Here is a 21983-nt window from a genome sequence, read left to right as displayed (position 1 = left end):
TGATATATTTACTGATCAAAAATATAAACGCAACATCTAAAGTATTGGTCACATGTTTCATGTGCTGAAATAAAAAATGCCAGAAATGTTGCATACACACAAAAATCTTATTTCTATAAAATTCTGTGCACAAATTTGTTTACATCCCTGTTAGTGAGCATTTCTCCTTTGCCATGATAATCCATCCACCTGACAGGTGTGGCATATCAAGAAGCCGAATAAACCGAATGATCCTTACACAGGTGCACCTTGTGCTGGGCACAATAAAAGACCATTCTAAAATTAGCAATTTTGTCACACAACATAATGCCACAGATGTCTCAAGTTTTGAGTGTGCAAGCTGTTGCCAGAGAATTTAATGTTAATTTCCCTAACATAAACCGCCTCCAACGTTGTTTTGGAGAATTTGGCAGTACGTCCAACTGGCCTCACAACCACAGACCACGTGTACCCACGTCAGCCCAGGACCTAGACATCGGAATTCTTCACATGGGGGATTGTCTGAAACCAGCGACCCGGACAGCTGATGAAACTGTGGGTTTGCACAACCGAAGAGTTTCTGCACAAACTGTCAGAAACCATCTCAGGGAAGCTCATCTTGCATGCTCGTCTTTCTCACCAGGGTCTTGCAGTTCGGTGTCGTAACTGACAAATGCTCACCTTCGATGGCCGCTGGCACGCTGGAAAAGTGTGCTCTTCACGGATTAATCCCAGTTTCAGTTGTACCAGGCAAACAGTGTATGGTGTTGTGTGGGCAAGCGGTTTGCTGATGTCATTGTTGTGAACAGAGTGCCCCATGGTGGCGGTGGGGTTATGGTATGGGCAGGGATAAGCTACGGACAACGAACACAATTGCTTTTTATTGATGGCAATTTGAATGTACCGAGGTACATAATATGAACTGTAACTCAGTAAAATCTTTGAAATTGTTGCATGTTGCGTTTATATTTTGTTCAATGTGTGTGTGTGTATATATATAAAGCTCAGAATTTGAATTATTTATTTTATACAGTCTTTTTTCTCTACTCTATCAAGGCATCCAATAATTCTGGACCCAACTGTAGCTTCCCATTAGATCATTTAAAAAATGGTGTGTTATGTTAGGGAGAATACGTCATCATAAATGGTCCCGATCATGAAGTGATTCATATGAGATTCTGAGGACCTTCTAAACTTCATTAAGCTGATCAACAACACGCTCTTCTGTAAAAGAACACAATGTGAGCATCAGGCTGTGGTTGGAAACAGTGATCAAGGAGTGGTCAACTCTGGTCAATATGTCTAAGGTAACCAATCAACTGCACCAAGAGGCAAAACCAGCACAACACATGTAGACAGACAGACAGAAGATTTATGAGGGGCTTCAGAGGGGTTGGCCAGACAGCAGACCTTAAATCCTCAGGATTATCTATTGAATAAAGAGAAACTGGGGACAAGTATGTATAATTAGTTACTGCTGCCTACATTGGGATGACAAGATTTAACATTTGTTGCAATTAACAAAAATGATGTGTATACAAACAGAGGAGCAAAAAGTCTATGGTCAGACTTTTTGTCCATTATCCGACACTTTGGTGTATCGCATTAGTGTCTCTTATGGTTTTGCATAGCTGTCTGTATCTATGTAGAGTTGTAGTCAAACATCTTATCTCTGTACAGAGTCCTATAGATCCCAAATGATGAATTCAATGTTTCATGTTTAAGTAGTTTTGTTAGGTGTCACAACAGTAGGCGTCATCCAAATAAAAGACAGGTCAAATCATAAAATACAGAATCCTCTTTTAAATTTATTGCAAGTATTCCGTATTCTATATACACCTGTGTTTATTTACACCACAGTAATCAATCTCTGTCTTTCTTAGACTTTTGACAACTGTAAATGAATGACCTGATTTCTAAAGCAGGATGATTAAAAAAGAAAATACATTTAGACTAAATGACAAAGTAACAAAAATAACAGGACCGACTAACACATTTCGTTGTCGATACAACTGGAACAAGTTGATTTACAATACAGGAAAAAAATAAATACTATCGACAAGTAACGTTCTATCAACTACAAGCATTTTAAAAATAAGTCTTTGTCCATACATAATAACTGACCTTTAACATATAACATGACTTCCATATGTTGGCAGAAATGACGTGTATTTTGACTGATGTCTTGTATAATCTCGGAAGTGACCATGATTTCATATTATCATTATTTGTCTATATCAATCTTTGCCTCTGGTTCTTTGCATTCTACATTGTTAAAGGCGTCACACACCAGACATATCTTTGTTTGCTCTAGTTGAGTTCATGACTGTAGTCGTGGGAGAAGTGCCAATTGTAGGAGCATAAATGAAAAGATTGAGAAACAACACACATTTACTGGGTACAACAGACTAATAAAAATGGTGTTTTCAATTACCCAAATAAAAATATGCAATCACCTTTTCACCAGTTCTAGCTTATATCTCTTATAAGGGCAGTGTCTGAATGAGAACCACTATGTCAGAAGGTTTCTTGTTTCTTAGCTTTCATTGCAGGTACATTTTTCCACACACCTTCCCCAGGCAAACGGCACACCACATCCAAACATTTCCAGGTCAAAGTGTGTGTTGTACATGCCAGTGTTAGAGAGGATATCAATACACACTTCCTCTACAGAACACACTGTCAGCTTATTGACCTGTCAACTGCCTATGACCTCACCGTTATCTCCACCCGTATCCATGGATATGGTGGTCATGTATTCAAGTTTAATGCCGAGCAATACAATGTCTTTCATGTAAGTATCGAATGTTTTCTGCCCTTTGTCATTTTGATTGACGAATCTGGCCAGCAACTCACCGAGTTTTTTTTCAAAATAGCCACAGAAAAAGAATCACATCTTCTGAATTTCTGTAGAATGCTTTTTAGAAAGTAAGCGTTTCACTACAAAAGCCCCAAACAAAATGAAAACTTTTTTTTTTGCACAAAATCTAAAGCATGTAAAGGTCAACAAGATTTCTACTTGAAGCAGAAAAAAGAAGAAAACATATCCTTCAAGCACCAAGATGTATAATACACTATCAAAACAGGACATTTTAAAAATGGGAGTCTCTTGATAAAATCACGTCTGTCCCTCCTGCAAAAGCATTGGCTTTTAAACTTGTATTTAGTTGTCCTAATAAGACTCCTAAAAACTCAATGGTTAATGCTTGTCTCCACCTTGTTTTGCTCATCCTCATGATGTTTGCCCATAGGCACAGTAACTGCAAAGACATTCCCACTTCCTCTGAGTCCAATGTCCAATGCTTGAGGCATTCATGAATCACCCACTAATCTCACGAGACTGCACTGCCATACTGTATATAGCTTAAAAAACATAAATATAGATGTATCTAAAGTCCCACCTTATCACTGTCCTTTTTTCTTCATCGTTCCTATGAAGAAATCCCTTTTAGCTGCTCTCATTCCACTCTGGCATGATGCTGACGCTGTGCACCGCGTGGTACTGATGAGGCGACAGCGTGCGCGGGATCCCGTGTGAGTACAGGTACTCGCTGCCTTGGAGACCTGCAGTGGGTGACTGGATGCCTGCCCCGGGGCTGCACTGGCGGCCCAGAGTCTGATGGGTCATGGGGCCCTGGTACATGGCGTGGTGGGCGTCACCCAGCTGCGGAGAGGCGTGGCCTGCCACCCCACTCAGTCTGGACACCAGGGGCCCCGAGGTGAAGTGGGCGGAGAAGTGCTGGTAGGGCAGCCGCTCCATTGGCTGCATGGTGGTGACGGAGCAGCTGCCGTAGGGCGAGACGCCGGCCCAGGTGTTGCAGCTGATGTCCTCCAGGCTGGGGACGGGCTCGGCCCCCTGGGAGGCGCTAGCGTACATACAGGCCTGCCTCTGGCTGGACTCGGTTCTGTAGGGCCCCCCGGGCAGGCCCAGGCTCTGTGGGTAGCTGACGGGACGGTAGTAATGGTCGTCCTCGCTGGAGGAACTCTCCAGGTAAGCCTTCTTGTAGGTGTGCTCTCCTGAGTGACAGTCATCCTCCACTATGGACCGACAGGAAACCGTTACAGTTACAGTATGTATACATACTGTCGACTCCCATCAGCTGAACAAAACATTGTACATATTTTTACTTTAGTAATCAACTATGCTTCCCTTTTTTCATGCTTCCTAACAATCAACCCCATCTCATATATCATGATAGCCTGGCCCACCTTTTCTCTTGATGCAGTGGTAGTCCTGGCTGTGCTCGTGTGGGAGAGGGTAGGAGCCAGACTGGGGCAGGAGATCCTGTGAGGTGCTGGTGGCCCCGTTCTCACACTGGGTGTACTGGGAGGCCAGGCCACTGGGGTTGGCAATACCCTGCACCTCCCCACTGAACGGGCTCTGGCTGGTGCCCACCCTCTGGCGCACCGTACTGCGAGGGACCACCGGGTACTCCTTAGTGCTGCAGACATACATACAGAGACAGGGTTAGGAAATGATGATAACATTTACTGTACTGTATGCTTCTTCAACTAATATTACCACCACTAATAGTACTACTATCATTGCCATTAGTATTTAATCATCACCTAAGTATCCTAGATCAATAATCCTAATTATCCTCATCATAGTATTTGTTCATTTATTTGCATTCATAATGCATTTCCACATGCAAAAGAAGAAGATTAATATATTACTTGACAGCCTGGTATCAATTTGAGGACTGTGTCTGACCTCAGTCATGGCTGACTTATATACACACTCTCTTTCGTCCAATGATCGGACACTATACCCTTCTCAATGCTAACAAACCACACTGACCATCAATGAGACAAACCCACTTAGGATTCACAGAGAGACAATGTTCCAGAGGATCAGTTTCTAGTGGAAAGACAGGGATTTATTCCAGTCACATTAATCTACAGGATCCATGAATGGACCATTCTTACCTCTTCTGTTTCTTTGATTTCTTTGACTGTTACCTTTGAACCAGTGACCTGGTTTTTCAATAAGCTCTCCCTTGGAAATACTAACCAAGACCAGACGTGCTGAGCTTACTGTACTTGGCAAGACAGGACAGTGGCATTTAGGAGTGATAGTCTGGTTTGGCCTTTGGCCAATTAAAATCAATTTACAAATGTCTATAAAAAAATAACTATTCCACTTACGTATTATCTTGTGACATGAACCAACTTAATCAATGTCTGATTTAGATAATCCAAAATTAAATTTGCAATATCAATTTGTTAAAACAGTCCTGCTGGCTTACTAGAGAGAATGTTCTGTTCTCCCATTCAACAATTCATGGGAGGCAAAGTTTCACTGCAGCATTGGAAAACAAGGCTCCTTTCCCATGTTTCATTGATTTCGGAATGCTCTGTTTGAAAGGCCATGCAACACCTTAATTGGCGATCTAGGCAAGTCTCAAACCAGATTTCCTCCTTTGAAAACGTGTGGACGCATGCGTAAAGCACTCATCTGGAATGAATAAAGGGGAGGGGCATGTGGTTGATGCCGCTGCTGGACCAGCCATATCATCAATGCACAGATGACTGGTAGGAATATCGGGTAAAGATGGATTTCACTGGTTCAGAAGGCCCTGCCAGATAAACTATAAAAGCCCTGGGACATAGAGACTGGCCTCTGCTCAAGAACTACACTTAAATCACAGCTGGGGAGAGAGGAGCAGGGGGCGGTGGGGCTCACTGAAAATAACACTCATATCTGGTTTGCATTTCACTGACTGAAGGATTACAACGGTGCTTGTGAAGTGACACTGATTACAATGTTAGTAATCCTTATCTACTGTAATATTGGTTACATTGTCTAATGTCTGTTTCCAGTTTATCATCTTACAGTATAGTGTGCTAAACAACTGCTAATGATGGTAATTTTGGATTATTTCTAGTAGGCTGAGATAGAAAAGATAGGCAACTGAACCAAAGCTTGGCCATTAGCTATGTGTCTGTTTGAGACTGTGATAGGTTTCTACAGATGTAGGTTCTTAATTTGACCAGTATTGTCATAGAAAGAGAATCGTGCAGCAAGAGGATTTGAACGTTTAGTCCATAAAGTTGCTTGATCGGTGGTTGGGCTATTAGCTGGCCAAAATAGGCTATATGACAAGTGCAATACTGTTAATATAACTGTGTTAGTGCAGGTTTTCAGTGAATTTAACTAAATCACAAAGCTCATATGCCTTTCCTGTGGTGCAGGAAACTTCTCAACAATAAAAAGTGTGATCAAATTCAGATCCTAGTTCTGTACCTTTGCATTCTGGACATCCGATGGAGCTCCATGTCATCACTCCCACGGAAGCCTTTTGCAAATGGGTTGTTCTCTATCTTCAACTGGGTGATCTGTAAAACAGCATGCAGATTTGTAAGTTGTTACACCATTCAACCGTCAGTTACAACAATATGTAAAAAGATAACTTAATGCTCAATGCTATACTTGTGTTTCCTTTCCTCTATATTCTGTGAGGACTTGTTGTGTCCTTTGAGGCCTATAGCAGGATATGTTCACTTAAAACTAGCGTGTTTACCCTCCCATGTGGAACATCAGCCTCATGATGCTTTTGGGATGAGACACTTTCCATAGGTCCACATGCGCTGTGGTCAGTCTCGTGACAAACTGAACCTGTCAAATAAGCACCTGGGGAGAAACCTCACAAAACCTGTGGTTTGAAGTCTGCTATTTAACAGTGTTGGGGAAGCTACTCTGGAAATCTAGTTTACCAAGCTACCAATTACTTCACATTGGAAGAAGTTAAACTATACTAAAGCTACCCTCTAGAAAATACAGTTAACTTAACTAAAGTTACTTTGAAAAAGTAGTTCACTACATCCAAACTACATGGGGAAAAAAATCTGAAACGCCATATACGACAAATTGCAAGAACCAATCACATTGGGGTCATATGTTCACAAAATGTGTCATTTACCCTATTAAACACAAAACAAATGTTTCAAGTGATAATTAGACAGGTCTGATGGCAAAAAAAGAATGCAAAGTATTGCCTACTTCACCCATATTCTATTTTTGATAAAACAAACTAGCCTGTAGTTCCGGTAGTTAGCTACATGGCAAAGAAGTAATTAACTACCGAAAACGCTACCTAGATTTGAATTTAGTTAAACCACCACCAATGAACGCAAAATGTAGTTAAATTACTAGTTGAACTACACGTAGTTCACTACTCCTCAACACTGCTATTTAAAGTACTTGGATGATAGGCCTACTGTAGTACTTGGTTGATGTGCTCCTGTTTTGGTATTACCATTTAGATGAATTGACCATGTGCTCAGTGTAAGCACACAATCTTATCCCGAAAAACAACATTCATTCATTCTAAATATGAACACATTCTATCATAAAAGTATAGCTGGACCACACAACTCTATAAATATTAGAGTGGATCAGGCTACAGCTCTAAAGTTGACGCCAAAAATGTAATTTTCCATGGACTGTCCCCATAGGAAAGCCCTTTAAGGGTTCCAAGTAGAACACTTCCGTGTTCCATGTATAACCCCCTGTGGAAAGGGTTCTACCTGGAACCCAAAAGGTTTCTACGAACGGTTATCATAAGGGGACAGCCGAAGAACCATTTTAGGTTCTAGATTGCACCTTTTTTTCTAAGTGTAGTAACGACTCCGAGGTTAACAGAATGCAGGGATCACCCTCTCGCAATGGCGCGCTGTTTCTGGCAGGTAGGCCCTAATTAGTTGGCGGGTCGAGTGCTTACCGCCTCACAACAAGAATGGATTTTTGTCCACGCACTGGCTCTCACTTTCTACGAAACCTTGTACATCTCTTGTTGAGAAAAAACACGTTTTTAGCTTCTCGTTAATGTATGGTGCGTTTTGGCACCATGTAGATTTTCATTGAGAAGCAAATGTAGAAAATAAAGTGTGGACAATAAAGAAGATAAGGGAATTCAATCTTTAAAAAAAAAAAGAATAATCGTTTTCCAACAACATAATGATTCTCAATGTTAGTTATCTATTCAAAACAGCACAAATTTTGTAAATAACTGTTGGTGGTACAAAATGTTTGCAAAAATAACTTGTAACACACTCTCAACAAAATAGCATATCCAAACGCCGAAGTAATCGCTTAGGCCTATCATCATGCCTATTTAATTGCAAGCCTAATATGCAGGATAATTCAGGTGAAATATTACATTAGGCGGGCAAGGATAGCATAGTAAATGCAAATGTTAATGAAACGAAACCTAATTCACTAATGAAACTTTGATGAAAAGTTTCTATTACTGAGCGTCAATCAGGTTACATCACGTATCACTTGGACGAATTCCTACCAGACTATACAAATGGAAGACTATTTCAAAACGTATATTATAAATATTGAATAGTGTGCTGTTGGTTGTATCAAAGAAAGCGCCCTGAATTAACACTGATAGTATGAAAGAATTAGACAAGCCTGGGGTAACAGAGTTTCCTAACAATTCTGGAAACATTTATAGGCCTATACACCCCGTTAAACACAAAGCAAGTTGTTACCAACTCGTTAGATATACTTGTCTTTACCACAGATAGCAACCATGACAAACATTCATTCATGATACAGTAGGATACTGCATTTGTTTATATCATGCATTGCATGTGATATTTGGCTATGGTATTTACTATAATGCAATTATAATTCGTTAGAGGTAGTCAATTAGCTGGTACAATTATACGTTCAGATTCAACATGCCTAGGACCAAAGCTTTTCTGTCGCCTATTTGCCTATTGATTTGAGAACAGAAGATGTGAAAACGCGAGTTGTTTTCAAAATAGCTTACTAAGAAGGAAATTGCTATATTTGTTCAATTCAAGCCTATAATATAGTATGGTCAAGTTTGACCGTTTTGACGGCAGATGGCTGCGTCTGCTCATGCGCGTTAGTGCCCTTTCCCCAAAATGCATGGCATGATTACTTTCTCTAGTTTAATTGGCAGATGTAACCTTCTTGGATTATGTATTCGATGAAAAAGTTACGGTAATCAGACATCTATCTGGAAGTCTGGCAGGCTCTGGTAATAATAATTAGCCCATGTTGCATTCTCAAGTCCCCTCAATAAACTCCCTGAATATAATGAATGGTTTCTCCAGAGTTTCAGTCATTTGAATTTCCTGTTTCTCAGAGTCTTTGGGAATTCGGATTGGCTCAGGACACATTAAGGGTCCTCGCCCCCTTGCATATTCCCTCTGTTCCACACTAAAATCTGACTCCAACATAGTTAAAAACGGATGTTAAACAGACGCAGAAACGATAGGACCGCACCCCTAAGATTATGAGTCGTCAGAACTTGAGAAAAACGAATTCATTAATATTATTTCGATGTCTTCGCTAAACGCTTCAAATCGCAATCAAAATAAAGTGCATTCAACAAGTGGATGTAAATGTTTTCAAGTTCACATAGAAAAATATCACAATGAATATATGTATGCCTAGGTATGGTAGTGTACATGAAAGAAAATATACTCATGTTTTAATCTAGAATTGACTTATTTAAGTAGAACTAAAATTATAATACTTGCAAGCTCGAGTCCATGCGTAATAGTCTATGTGCCTGTGAATTATCACATTTCAATAAGAAACAAAAATAAATGCATACATTAATTAATTGTTTATGATTAAAATAATCACAATATGGACTATTTCGACATTTACTGCAGCTTCAGTATCCTATGGGTCACATTGGTGACAATAAAACAAGCTGTTGCTTTATTTCTTACAGGATATAGGCTACTACATTTTCTCTAGTAATATACAATAGCCTATCAATAAAGCGCAAACATAATAAAGAACTCACAGGCCTGTAATACGGAGCGGCAGGGTAGCCTAGTGGTTAGAGCGTTGGACTAGTAACCGAAAGGTTGGAAGTTCGAATCCCCGAGCTGACAAGGTACTAATCTGTCGTTCTGCCCCTGAACAAGGCACTTAACCCACTGTTCTCATTGAAAATAAGAATTTGTTTTAACAGACTTGCCTAGTTAATTAAATATAAATAAAATAGAACTTTCAAAATGTATGAGGAGTATCTGTAATTCGTATCGTTGAGTTTAAAGTTGAATGAAACAGGACCAGTTACTGAAATTACCTTATCCAATATTTTGGACATTCGGTTTTCCCGGCCCATAGGACATGATATCGGTGATTATCAGCCGTGGGTCTTATGTTCTGCCACTGCTCATGGGGACATATAATTACATCGGACTCCATTTCTTGCGAAATGATACACCCTATCCGTTTTATTATTCAAGCTTTGATAATGAGCTCATTCGTCGGCTATACGTTTTACCGTCAGGTCTTTAGCAGCAATAAAGGCTACAGCATGAGAAACTTTCTGATGCTAATGAACTGTTTTCGATTATTCCATGAATTTTTTTGCTAAGTGTTGTGACGTTTTGTGTCACTTTCAATTGACAAGGCGATGCAAAAAAACGTTTTTTTTCTCTATGCTTATAAGTCAAAAAGTTAGTACTAGTTATAAACTCTAATGAATTCATTACTAATATATGATACACTGACAAATTCACAACAATTTAGGCTATTCACACGTACAATACAATTACTTAAATATGTCCAAAATCGAAGACTTACCTTATGGTTCTGGTAGGACGTAACCGCAATGAAGGCAGTCTCTGGGAAGACGTGGGTACAAAACGCCGTGTTCTTGGAGCCAAAGCCGTTATTTTCATCCGCTTTCACGATGTGAATCCTGGGTTGGTATTTATGCATGGAGTTCAGGATAATCTGAAGAGAGAAATGTATGCCTATTTGTATTTTGACAATTTCTGTTTTCTCCTGACAAATAGGACACCCTGACGCATAAGCTCACCAAAACACAAAGTCTGATATTATCAAAATCACATTCAGATAAATCTAAACCAGTGTTTTTTTTGTGTTGAGTTTGCCCTAGTACTAGACAACTGATTCTACAAATCAACTCATCAGCAAACCTTTGATTAGTGGAATCAATCCGGTGTGTAGTGCGGGGGCAAATGTGTAGCCATTTGGGTCCTCAGCACCAAGAATAGGAAACATAGTTCTAAACCCATTCAGAAAATTCAGATAAACTCAAAATACTATTGCTAGTGCTTTGAATAAAACATACAAATATACTGAACAAAAATATAAACTCAATGACTGAGTTACAGTTCATATAAGGAAATCAGCCAATTGAAATACATTCATTAGGCCCTAATCTATGGATTTCACATGACTGGGAATACAGATATGCATCTGTTGGTCACAGATACCTTAAAAAACAAGGTAGGTGTGTGGATCAGAAAACTAGACAGTACTGTATCTGGTGTGACCACCATCTGCCTTATGCAGCGTGACACATCTCCTTCTCATAGAGTTGATCAGGCTATTGATTGTGGCCTGTGGAATGTTGTCCCACTCCTCTTCAACAGCTGTGCGAAGTTGATGGATATTTGGTGTGAACTGGAGCATGCGGATGTACACGTCAATCCAGAGCATCCCAAACATGCTCGATGGTGAGGATGCAGACCTTGGAAGAATTGGGACATTTTCAGCTTCCAGGAATTGTGTACGGATCCTTGCGATATGGGGATGTGCATTATCATACTGAAACATGAGGTGATGGTGGCGGATGAATGGCACAACAATGGGCCTCAGGATCTGATCATGTTATCTCTGCGCATTCAAATTGACATAGATAAAATACAATTGTGTTCATTGTCCATAGCTTATGCCTGCCCACACCATAACCCCACCACCACGGGGCACCCGGTTCACAACGTTGATATCAGCAAACTGCTCGCCCACACGATGCCATACACATCGTATGCGGTTTAATGGCTGTTTGGATGTACTGCCAAATTCTCTAAAATGACGTTGGTGGCAGCTTATGGTAGAGAAATTAACATAAAATTCTCTGGCAAAAGCTCTGGTGGACATTTCTGCAGTCAGCATGCCAATTGCACACACATTTTAGAGTGGACTTTTATTGTCCCCAGCACAAGGTGCACCTGTTTAATGATCATGCTGTTTAAGCAGCTTCTTGATATGCCACAACTATCAGGTGGATGGATTATTTTGGCAAAAGAGAAATGCTCATTAATAGGGATATTAACACATTTGTACACAGAATGAGAGAAATCCGCATTTTGTGAGTAAGGAACATTTCTATGATCTTTTATTCCAGCTCATGAAACATGAGACCAACACTTTACATGTTGAATTTATATTTTTGTTCAGTGTATATAAAACACACAAAATATTTATTAAAACCAAGAATACTCATAGCAATTCACTTTACCTTTATTTAACTAGGCAAGTCAGTTAAGAACACATTCTTATTTACAATGACGGCCTACCCTGGCAATTGTGTGCCGCCCTATGGGACTCCCAATCACAGCCGGATGTGATGCAGTCTGGATATGAACCAGCGACTGCAGCAACACCTCTTGCACTAAGATGCAGTGCCTTATAGGCCGCTGTGCCTTATAGGCCGCTGTGCCTTATAGGCCGCTGTGCCTTATAGGCCGCTGTGCCTTATAGGCCGCTGTGCCTTATAGGCCGCTGTGCCTTATAGGCCGCTGTGCCTTATAGGCCGCTGTGCCTTATAGGCCGCTGTGCCTTATAGGCCGCTGTGCCTTATAGACCGCTGTGCCTTATAGACCGCTGTGCCAATCGGGAGCCCAAGATACAGTATATGTACATTTATTTGACCATATAATTTAAAATACAGTCAAAATCTAAATGTGAACATAGCTTATATGTAACTCTACAAACACCTCACTGAAGGGCATGACAGTAATACATTCAGTAATACATTACAATGCTCGTTACATCCCATGAAAATGCACATATGTCAGAAAAGATGAGTTCCCATTGTAACACGTGAACATCTTCTCTTTCCCTGCATTTGCCCTGACTCCTCCGGTCTAGTAACGCTAAGTGATGACTACTACCATTGGCGACGTTAAGACGCGGTCCACCCAGCTGAACTTGAGCCCTGAACTCTTCTCATGAGGCCATCTCATCCGCAGGCTTTAGTCTAATTGGTCTGACATACTGTGGAGTCATGGGCATCAGCCATGAACAATCTAATGATTTTTAATTTCATTAAATCCACTTACATTTGCAGATAACAAAACAGGTTTTTTTTCTCCATTGCCCCCTCAGGAACCCCCTGCACCCCTGCCTCTGGGCATTCCACCTATTTCTTATCTGTAGGGTTGTTTTAGTACTTTCCTTTCAATTGCCATGCTGCAGAGAAAAGGGAGAGGATGCCCTGACCTCCTAGACTGCTGGGGAATTACAAAGACATGAACTCGGTGGATTCTCACAGCTGATTGAACAGTTCACCCTCAGAATAGAGAGTAAATAGTTATCCACTGTGAGTTTTCCAAAAGCACTTTGATAGTAGGTTATTGTACAATGCATTTGATTGTCTTCGAAACCAAAAAGGGGTGAATGTACTAACAGCCAACACTGGAAATGCATTATGACTCACATTGATGTTACTCATTAAAAATACAATGGGTCAAAGCTGAAGTATTTTTGAAGTATTTTAAAACACTGAATTAGATAAAAGCTGTGGGAGAAAACAGAATGTATGCTCACATTCACCAATCCCACCACAAAGCCTTCAGAGGAAGTTGGTTAGGGACTAGTAAATAATTTATGAACAACAGCCTATATCACCGCAAATGTAAAAGTTATCTGTCTTACAGATTCACTATGATACAAACCATGGGGATGCTTTGATTTAACACATGTAGATGGCTGAAACCTTGTTTTCTAACTCCTGAAGACATCTATGTGCCATGTGACCTACACCAAGAGTCTTGTGTTTATTTTCTACAGACAACAACATGAACCACAGACTGGGTTGGTGTTCCCTTCGTGTCTGTCAGTCTGTGAACGGGTGACCACAGAGCATAGCAGACCACCCACTAGGCCTCCAGCACACGCCTTGTCTCCCTGCCCAGTTGCCCTTGCTCTCTGCATCTCCATTCCCCCCCCGACTCTGTATGATAGTATTTAATGATAGTGAGGGATCAGCCTGGGTCCCCAGCGGCTGCCCTCTGCTTTCAAGTTCCTCCACATCAGAGGGCTTTCTGAAGCCTTTGGATTAACAGGCTTTGTACACCATCATCTATTGCTCATCTCACACTGCCATTGGAATATAAACAGTGGGATATCCACACTCCACCCTCCTGGCTAAAACATGTGTGGGGAGGACTGGACGAGTGCACCAGCAAATTGGGGGAGAAGATGAATAACATTGAGAAATGTTTCGCAAGTTGAGATGGAGATCAAAGCCCTAGCTGAGGCTTGTAATAAAATGTAGGCCATAAACTGAAAATGGGTAATCATATGTTAATATGCATACTATTGGTATCAGATTGAAACTAACACCTCAATTAGCAACCTAACCCAAATAACTGAGATTATACCATCTATATGATTGAGTAAACAAACATCATATATATATATATATATATATATATATATATATATATATATATATATATATATATATTTTGTCAATAATATGTACTGTAAACTTTAACAATAGCAAAATTTACTGTAAAAATCTAACTAAATATCAGAAATCCCTTCAATAGACTCGCATTCACACTCAATTACAAACATACACAGTCATAAAAACATTAATTTCAACCTTCTGAAACCTACAGGAGCCACTGGTTTATCCCAGCATGCTCTCTGGCTGGGGAGGGGAGGTCCTGCCTAATTATCAAACAATTGTAAAGAATTGTACTGTTTCCTCCTAACTGTCTACAACCTACCTCACTGACATGTTTCAACTCCATGTATGATGCTAGTAATTATAAATTGTCTCAAAGTTATTTCAACCAGCTGGACAAACAAGCTGGTAGAATCGATTTTTGGCCTAGCACCAGTATTTCATTTATGAATCCTATGGAACTTTCTGAGCACGAAAGAGGGCATGCCAGGAACCACTGCAACCAATTAAAAATGCATTCTGGCCCGAAATTTACAACACTGCTCACAATCCAACTGAACTGAGCTCCAATTTCATTCTACCAGCTGGGATTTGGCAAGGCAACAATCACTATAAATTCTCACACACTGCCAAAGGAGTCATGTGATCAGGCAGAAGATAGATAGTGCTGTGTGTGCTGTAGGTTCTTTGGTCAATGGTTAAAGAGAGTACAAGCTGTCCTATTGCTGACTTCAAAATCACACGCATTGTGCTGTAGATTTGCAGTGAGCCAATACTTTTACACATGCAAACAATGCAAAATGGTTTCCAATCAACATACTCCCTACTACGTCTATCATCAATGATGGCAAATTGCTGTTAAATCGGTGACCATATGATTATGTGCTGACCTTTATAGTGTTATGGTTTGCATCCAGTTTGATATTTGCTTATAGCAGAAAGAATAGGCTCAACCAATTGCAATTCTAATCAGCTTCATACATGTAGAAGCAACAAGCAGGTGACCAATATTGACACTTTCCAACATGCCATAATTCAAGAGATGGATAGAATAAGTTTCACTTAACTTTCTAGAATTGTTGTAGTTCTCACTTTTTTCTTATTGCCTATTTTGTGCATAATCCACTTCCTTGTTTCAATTTCTTTAACAACCAATATTGTTCTTGTGATTGTCAATTAAACAAAATATTAATAATTGCATAGGGCAGTTTGTATGTCCTATAAAGGATATAACTATTGTATCGTAATCAGTCCTATCCTGTATTCTCGGTTTAGATGTCTAATTTGGACACAATGTCACCCAAACCTGGACCCACATGAACCACATCTCTAGCCCAGAGCACAATTTTTAACATCGAAGAAAATCGATTATGTAAGTGATATTTGTGTTTGCTATATTGTTTCAGACATGGATCACAAAATCTAGGGTCTTGGGAGTTCATAATGAGAGCGTCGTTAAAAGGAAAGAAACGGATGACATCTGACTTCTAATCTTTACGAATGCATGCAGATGTTGTGTTGACAATTATAAGCCACAGTATTCCTTTACGAAAATCATTATGCGCTTTACAAACCAACCCATAAAATATGAAGAGCCGTAAACATACATGTCCAAAAGGATCCAGGTGGTTGTTCGTCAGTTTCAGCTTCTGGAAAGAGACTAGCTGCCTCATCCAATGCGCCCCAGTCGCAGGAGAGTCCGGGTGAACGTAGAGCCTCCCGGGCATGGCAGGTTCGGCCTTCCCGGTCACAGACCTGAATCACACCACCAAAGTCAGCGTTTAAAAAATACTTTCCCTACTTCCCCACTGTTTCCCACTGCTAAAATATGAAGAGCCGTAAACATACAGTCCAAAAGGATCCAGGTGGTTGTTCGTCAGTTTCAGCTGTTTACAATTCACTTTCAATCAGAAATACAGGTTTAGCCTAATTTGTCGCCAAAGCTTCTTCGAAATAAATTAACTTAAGCTATTTGGTAGTAGGCCTAGGGATTGTTCCAAAACTGGAGATTTTACCAAGGTTATCCCATTATAGGCCAATAGTTCGTGAAATTGAAGGTTCGACAAATGCCTTTAGTTTGTAGTTTTTAATACTGTCCACGTATAGCCTATTTGTGTTTAGCCTACTCTCACCCCAAAGTAATACGAATGGCACATTTTTGTGAAAAAGGCTATTGTGTGACAATAAATGCAAACTGAACACATGTTTTTATATAATATCCCACATTAAGCCTATAGTCTTGTGTCGTATGGCGTGCTATACGTTGACCAACAACAAATAACCTGCAATTTGGCACGGGCGAACATTATTTTCTTAGTTGACAAAGAGCGGATTAGTTCCACAACATGCGCGGAACAGGTCATTATCAGCGTTATTTGCATGTGATTATACTCTTTAAAAACTCTCAATAGAAATCCACTGACCCCAAAAAGGCATTGTTGACCAGATGGACATGACAAATTGTGTTTAAGCTACGTTTCACGGACGGCAAAGAGAATGCCTCAGAGGTGTCAGAAGAGAGCTACACCCTCACCATACGAAACATCAACGCTATATTAAATTCGCATAAAACACAAAAATATCCTAAGCCTCCATTCGGTAGTCAGCACAACTCCGCAGCACTTTCCAAGGATCCCCCAACTCAATTGCCTTACTCCACCCGAAAGCCATTTCTTCTTCTTCGGATTTGGTAAAATTGTATTTTAAACTACACTAGGCTGCACAGCCTACAGCAAGCAACATGTTTATACATTTGAGACATAAGGAATAGTTTGCTAAAGATTGCCTACTAGGCCTACGAAATGCATGGGAAAAGAATGAGGCATAAACCTTACAAATTCAATAAAAATGTTTTTTAGTCCCAAGACTGATTATGAATCTCATTCCATAGCGTGAAGTATTAGGCAATTTATTGACATAAACTGGATACATTCTTATAGGCCTACTGGGATAATTTATTGCACATTGACTACAGTTTCCATATATCGATGTATGCAATAGTAGTAGCCTGAGGGCATAGGTCCATATGCTACTGAACTGCACTGTGCTGCTATTAAAACTCGCAAACAGAAAACGCCTCATTATAGGGTTGTGTAACATCCTGGAGCAGAAAATACGTATCATAACGTGTTCACGTGATCATGTTGCATACAGGTCGTTGTGATACGGCTTTGGAAATAGCCTGGAACGATCCAAGAGGCATTTGTTTTGAACAAGTCCTTACATACCATTTATTGTCGGCGAATTTGTAGCGATGGTCGTCCGCAGGCACGACATCCATCAGGAGTATGTATTTTGTTTTAGGGTTCAATCCGGTGACCTTCACTTTGAAGCTGGGAAACATTCTTCTGCAAATGAAGCACGATGAAATAGTTACACAATGCAAGTGCAAATGTCTCCCATGAATAAAGTATGACTGCTATCATTGATTGAAGTGGCCATTTGCTTAAGGGAATGTAGGATTATTGACACATTTATGGAATAGTCGATATTGTTCAACTCTACATGATGTCCTGCATGTCATAAATTGATTACAGTTCCGAAATCACTGTTAAAATCAATGAACTTCTACAACCTTGACACAGGCCTTGCATAGAAGCCCACAACTTGTTCCACATTTTGCAAGCTTAAACAAATCTACGAATGACCTACACTCCACGTCTTTAGGGGTGGGTGTAAACCCCACTGGTTCAAAATGAATATCAACGTCAGACACACACACAACCAAATGAAGCTTAGAACATCAATCAATAAAACAAAAGAAAACAAATGGAAACTAAAGTAGCCAAATATATATTTTGTTCGTTTGGAAGCGACTGCATACTTTTACGCATGCAACAAAATAAAACAGGCTATTCTGCGAAGGAATGGGCCTATTGTTTCTCGGTTTAAGGAAGCTTATTTTGCATCAAATGCCCCACTAAAACCAGATGCATGTGTGACGTGTGCACATAGATTTTCAGATGTACCAATTTCCACAAGTAAAACGTCAGCAATGGTATAGAAATTGCTAAAGAAAATAAGTCGTATGCTGAAGTGGCGATTTGTTTTACTAATCCTTTATTTAACTAGGCAAGTCAGTGAAGAACAAATTCTTATTTACAATTACGGCCTAGGAACAGTGGGTTTGCCTTGTTCAGTGGCAGAAGGACAGATTTTTACCTTGAAAGGGATTCGAGGTATCAACCTTTCCGTTACTGGCCAAAAGTTCTAACCACTAGGTTACCTGCGGCCCCGGATGATGGGAAGGAGTAAGGGCTGAGGAGGGATGGTTAATAAAGTCTTAAGCCAAAAAGGGGGAATGAATGGACATAATATAAAGACGGATTTATGCAGCCATGAGTAAAAACATTAACCCAATGCACCTAAGAAGGCTATTGAGACATCACTGAAATTAATAATAAATACCTAAAAGCCACAAGACGATTTGTTAACATGAGCAGAGACCACCGACCATTCATGCATATTGAAGTTCACAGGTACAAGAATATCTCAACCATATTCCTTGAGAGTTTCTAAACAGGCCAGTTAGACGGAATTGCTAAACGGATTTACACTCCGCCCCCCTGCTTTTTGTCTTGAAGTCATTCGACAATGTTTTCAATATGGCAAACGTGACGAACAACTAGGGTAGAATGAAAAGAATCACGTATTCAACTTGGAAAAATACACCTCAAAAATAAAATGGATGGAGAATGTGAGAGAGGATTACAAGAATGGAGGTGATATAACCCGTAATATATGTCACTTGTTGTTTATTTGACTTGTATCTAGCCATGGGTCTGTCTTAAAATGACTCTGCCTATATAGATGTATTTATGGCGCTCTCTCTTGGCCTATTGAGAAAAGTGAAAGTAGGCCTCCTTCCAGAAACGAATACAGCATTAATTTCACTATCACATTATTGAAAAGTAAAACCTCTCATCTCTGTGCTTATACATCAAACATAACATGGACGGATTCACTTTTTCAGACACAGAGCTGTCTAAATTAGTACCACTAAATGTTGACAATTTGTCAACAAATAATTATTCAAACATAACCTCACATGTATGCCTAAGCGTATGGCATACATGGATAATTAATATAATTAAAGCATACACACATTACATAACTAATTTCAGTAATATATTGGTGTATGTATGTATATATTGACCATGGCAACAATATTTAAATTCTAAAATGTATCTGCATAGCCCATAATGCCCGTTTATGCAGGCGTTGCCCTCTTACCTTCCTGCTTTGGTGATAATCATCTCCGTCCCCACCTCGTGAAACTTCTCCCACAGTTCCCTCTCGTGCAGGTACACTTTTATCCCCTCCATTCCCTTCACAATTAGACAAGTCAAACGAATATCAATATCACTTTTCCTTGCAGTTGACATTCTGCAAGCTTAATTAGCCCAATCATTATACAACTAATATATACTTCTCTATGTCATGTAATTCATACCGGGATAATGTTGTACTGTAGTATACATTCCATTATAGTTTAACTGAAACCTATATATATTAATAACATATTAACCTACTATTCACATGTGGCAACTCTGAAGTAATACTATAGATAGGCATATAGGTCCAGAGCAACCTTTAGGCAGTGACTTGAGGCTGTCGACATGAAGTGCATAGGTTCAAAATAGTTAGTAAAGCTGACCTGTTGAATATATGTCGTCTGGGAGGATGGAGATTTGCCCGAAGTTCCATTTGGTTTATCTGCTTTACTCTCGGAGTGTAATTCCTTTGACTCTGAACCGCTTGTCGAATTTTGGAGCCCAACGGTTTCATCCTGGTCCGCCATGTCTGGAACTCCGGAGACCAAGGCCTCAACTGTCAGATCGAAACAAAAGCACATTTTAACGTCACATTCTCAGTCCTGAATAGACCTATGCGCATAACTTTTTTTCCCAAAACATTTTTGATGTGACATTAGTCAATTGAAATTCCAGTTCGACTGAAACGACTTGTAGGTCAAAATAAAATACCAATGACATACTCAACACACGCAGTCTTCATACTTTTAATACATTTCAGTTTTTTGACTCTTTCATTGAAGAAAGACTGAGCGTGTCGTAATGATTCGCAACTGCTATAAGTCTATGGCTGTCATTATAATTGATATAATAACGAAGAAAATAAAGACAGCAATAATTGTAGCAGAAATTATTACAATAAGAAATAAGCATGTTGGCTACTAGAAATAACACACATAGCAATGGTGATACATGCTCAGCAAGGACACCACTCATAACGTGTCTAAACTCGATAATGCTGGCTTTGCTAGTAGACTATTTTTTAATACTAGGAAAGTCAGTTAAGAACAAACTTTTATTTACAATGACGGCCTACTGGGGAACAGTGGGTTAACTGCCTTGCTCAGGGGCAGAAGGACAGACTTTTACCTTGTCAACTCGGGGATTCGATCCAGCAACCTTTCGGTTACTGGCCCAACACTAAGCACTAGGCTACCTGCCGGCGTGATGTTTATTGTAGGGAATCTAGACAAATTATTTCAAAAACCTTAAATTCGGGACAAAACCTATAGGCTATGTATTCCTTGGATGCTAGATGGTGATGGTAACAACTACCACCACTGCAAATAGTAAGATATATGTATTTGTATAAACAGAGAGCACGACGTATAGCCAAAATGGTCTAATGTACGGCTTCTGTATCTAAACGCGTCCCCAGCTCCTCGCAAAAACAGACGTGATGTTTTCCCAATTCGAGGGCCTAAACTGACATGACCTGCGATAACAATTACCATAATGAACCACTAACCACGATGACACCGGGTAGCCTACTCCGTACAGTAAAAACTGATTTACCTTGTAACCAGAAACGTCACTTTCAATCTTGTGAAGCTATGGCACAGCCGAGGTAGTTACTTCAAAAAATGTTTGCTAAGAGTTTCCACCCAATTCAATGTATAATCCCAATGTGTAGCCAGAAAAGGCTATCCAGTATCTCCATGGATTGTCTCTATCTTCAGATTGACTGCGCCCTAGCGACCAAGACCATTCAAGAGTCTTGCAAAGATGGCTAAAATAACGCGCGCGGTGTTACTTTATTGTACATCTTATAGTCGAGATGTTCGGGAAGCCTTCCCTGGTGATAGCACATAGCAATATAGCAGTGTTCCAGAGGAGCAAGTCCGTCACCAAGCTTCTTTCCTCCCTCCTCTCTCTCTCTCTCTCTCCCTCCCTTCACACACCAACGATCCACAGTAGTACGCGTTACGTAGCGGAAGCGCTGAGTCTGTGACGAGCTAGTTTGGGTTGTCCTCTCTGCCTATCCAGTGCCTGAACAGGAATGGTCAGCCTCAAGTATAGTCTTCTTCAGGTCCACCCTCCCACGTCCCTCAACCCCCTCTAAAACCTCTCATTTACTGCTAAATCTGCTGGAGATATTTTCCCATTGCGCAAACTCAGTAACGTTTGCAATTGTGATTTTGTTTACAGAAATAACTCGTCACGATTAATTAAGAGACAAACACCGATAAAGGCATGTGTTAGAATACATTCATCCTATTTAAATCAATAAAAATGT

The 21983-nt window shown here is 40.1% G+C and overlaps 1 protein-coding gene across 1 annotated transcript; it reads right to left on the bottom strand.

Annotated features, from left to right (window-relative positions):
* Window positions 1-1345: 1345 nt before the first annotated feature.
* Window positions 1346-21740, bottom strand: LOC109873673 (T-box transcription factor TBX5-A). The gene is made up of 9 exons (XM_020465325.2): window positions 21263-21740; window positions 20092-20264; window positions 19668-19762; window positions 17663-17782; window positions 16043-16190; window positions 10571-10723; window positions 6227-6318; window positions 4189-4421; window positions 1346-4017 (listed from the first exon to the last, which is right to left on the bottom strand). The coding sequence occupies exons 2-9, from the start codon at window positions 20233-20235 to the stop codon at window positions 3428-3430; spliced, it is 1575 nt and encodes a 524-aa protein (XP_020320914.1). The 5' UTR covers window positions 20236-20264; window positions 21263-21740; the 3' UTR covers window positions 1346-3427.
* Between the last annotated feature and the right edge of the window lie 243 nt (window positions 21741-21983).

The sequence above is a fragment of the Oncorhynchus kisutch genome, linkage group LG29 (assembly GCF_002021735.2).
Source record: "Oncorhynchus kisutch isolate 150728-3 linkage group LG29, Okis_V2, whole genome shotgun sequence".
NCBI lineage: Eukaryota > Metazoa > Chordata > Actinopteri > Salmoniformes > Salmonidae > Oncorhynchus > Oncorhynchus kisutch.
Note: the sequence above shows the minus strand (reverse complement) of the source record. Positions and strands in the feature narration are given on the sequence as shown.